Genomic DNA, 2,400 nt, shown 5'->3' on the forward strand with positions numbered 1-2,400 from the left:
TGTGTATACATACATATATATATATATATATATAGTATTTATGTGTGAAATGGTACCTTGTCCCCGGCATTGGCGTGCTTCTCCGCCAGAAAGTAAGCGGTGCGGTATTTGTTGGGATTGGTGGCCCACAACAACATTCGCTTACGGTTGGTTTGGCGCAGATAGTGGTAATAGAATTCGGGAGTCATATCACACCATACTTCCCAGCATTTGACCTGTGCATGTGTGAGATATTCAGGTCAGGGGCGTTTGTACGATACAGGCTGTACATACGTTAAACGTCATATGTGCGTGTACAGCGACACAGCAATGTGTAAATAAGAGCCAGCATGGTATTCTGGTATTAAACTATGCCGAGAAGTATAGCAAGTGAAAGTATAGCAAGTATATCACTAGAGTCTGAAGGCCCAGTGAAAACTGAAAGGGTGGAGTTGGCTTTGGCAATTAGAAGTATCCGTATATGTATATACAATTACGCAAACATACACGTGCCTGCATTTTCAATATCCGAAATCTTGGTTACTCGCACACTAGTCATGTACATTGGTATGGAACAGAATACCTATCAACCGCAAAAATATCAGGCACGAGCATTATACGTGACATGTTCACATAGAAGTCAACAATGACAAAGTCATGCGACATGAACGTGCGAGTGCAGTTACTGTCCCAATCTGAAGAATAACAATAACATCAATGTGTAGTGAACACGACGCCTTCAACGGATAAGGCACATGCATAGACTTACACTTGTACTGCCTTCTGACCTTGTGTATTTGGTAAGAATCCAACATATATGTGCGTGTATGGTATGTAATGAACCTCGTGAATAGTAGTGTGCGTAAGTGTTGCAGATATTCTTATATTTCACCTTCGCCAAAAACCCTTCGTTCTGCAAATCCATCCAATTTGCTTCGTACAATTTTGGGCCAATCAAAAAATTCAGATCGGCGATTTTATCGTCTTCTCGCACCAGTGTAGCGGTTAATCCCACCTGATAAAACCAACGAAAGATACAAGACCCAATATCATTAATACCAGTTGAGAGTTGTCCACATACACGTTCGTATGTATCTATTAAAGCGAAAATTAAGGACAGACATAGGCAGATATGAGTATATAAAAACAATGCCAGCTGCGCATATGAGAACCCATGCAGCAGATTAATTCAAAGCTGTCGACAACACGTTACCAGGCACTTTTGAATCCTACTGCGCACCCAATACATGTGAAATACATGCACGTGTTTTTACGTACACTTGCAAAACTACTGTATATCGAAAAGTATAATTCAAGACGCATACCCACTCATGAACAAGGCACACTTACATACCACGTTCTAATTCAGACTAAACACTTCACGTAAGCGCATCAGCTATGTCTGTACAAGCTCATCCTCCGTAACACATACGGCCAGTACAGTCGCAGTCGAATGCAGAGTGGCAAATTGCACACTACAGTTTGTAAATACACATCGAAAGCCGCTCACGTACATGCAAAGGCATGAACTTATATATACAAGCACGATGTACTTTATCTCTGGCAACTAACAACCAAGTACGCCCACACCTTAGACTGTACAGACGTGTTGCGTGGGATCTTAAGAAACAAGTGACAGCTAGAACCAAACATTATATAGCCAGCAATACATTAGAAAACCATGTAATACTATGAAATCATCAGATCTACTGTGCGATCTGCGCTGCTCAGACAACAAGAGATCCAGATAGGCAAGCACATACCCCTAAAACCCTACAACTACGCCCCCAAAACAGGCCAACACATACCTCTAAACCCCTACAACTAATCCCCTAAAACACGCCAACACATACCTTACACTGCGCCGATGTGTTGGTCAACACCTTACGGAACATGTTAGCTGGCACCACATGCACCTCGTCCATCAGCAGCAGACCCCACTCGGTGTCCTGTAGATGGTTCATGACCTTCTCCGCTTCGTATGAACGCTTGCCGGTGAAGGCTACCATGGTGTACGTGCTGATAGTGATGGACGTCTGCGCATCAACAAGAGGCCAGGGGTTCATGAGTATGAGTGCTAGTGTGAATGTGTGCGTATTAATGGCAGAAGTGTGCGTTCTTGGTGATGGAACATGGTCTTTCTGCCCGGTACTATCGATCGCACCACATGCTAAACGGTTCGAGCAATCCACATGCACATGTGAACTGCTCAACTACTCACCGGGCAGTAGTATTTGTACACGCGTAATTTCATATGCTCAACCTTACCTACCGTAGTAGACATAAATACATACATACATACATACGCACCATGCATACATACATACATACATACATGTATACATACATACATAAATACATAATTGCATACATACATATATACATACATACATATATACATATATACATACATACATACAA

General features: G+C 42.2%; 1 protein-coding gene across 1 annotated transcript; it reads right to left on the minus strand.

The window, feature by feature from the left end:
* Nucleotides 1–38: 38 nt before the first annotated feature.
* SARC_14381 (hypothetical protein) lies at nt 39–2,045 on the minus strand (the record flags this gene model as incomplete). The annotated part of the gene is made up of 3 exons (XM_014291485.1): nt 39–215; nt 872–994; nt 1,833–2,045. The coding sequence occupies 3 exons, from the start codon at nt 2,043–2,045 to the stop codon at nt 39–41; spliced, it is 513 nt and encodes a 170-aa protein (XP_014146960.1).
* Between the last annotated feature and the right edge of the window lie 355 nt (nt 2,046–2,400).

This window comes from Sphaeroforma arctica (assembly GCF_001186125.1).
Source record: "Sphaeroforma arctica JP610 unplaced genomic scaffold supercont1.4551, whole genome shotgun sequence".
Taxonomy (NCBI): Eukaryota; class Ichthyosporea; order Ichthyophonida; genus Sphaeroforma; species Sphaeroforma arctica.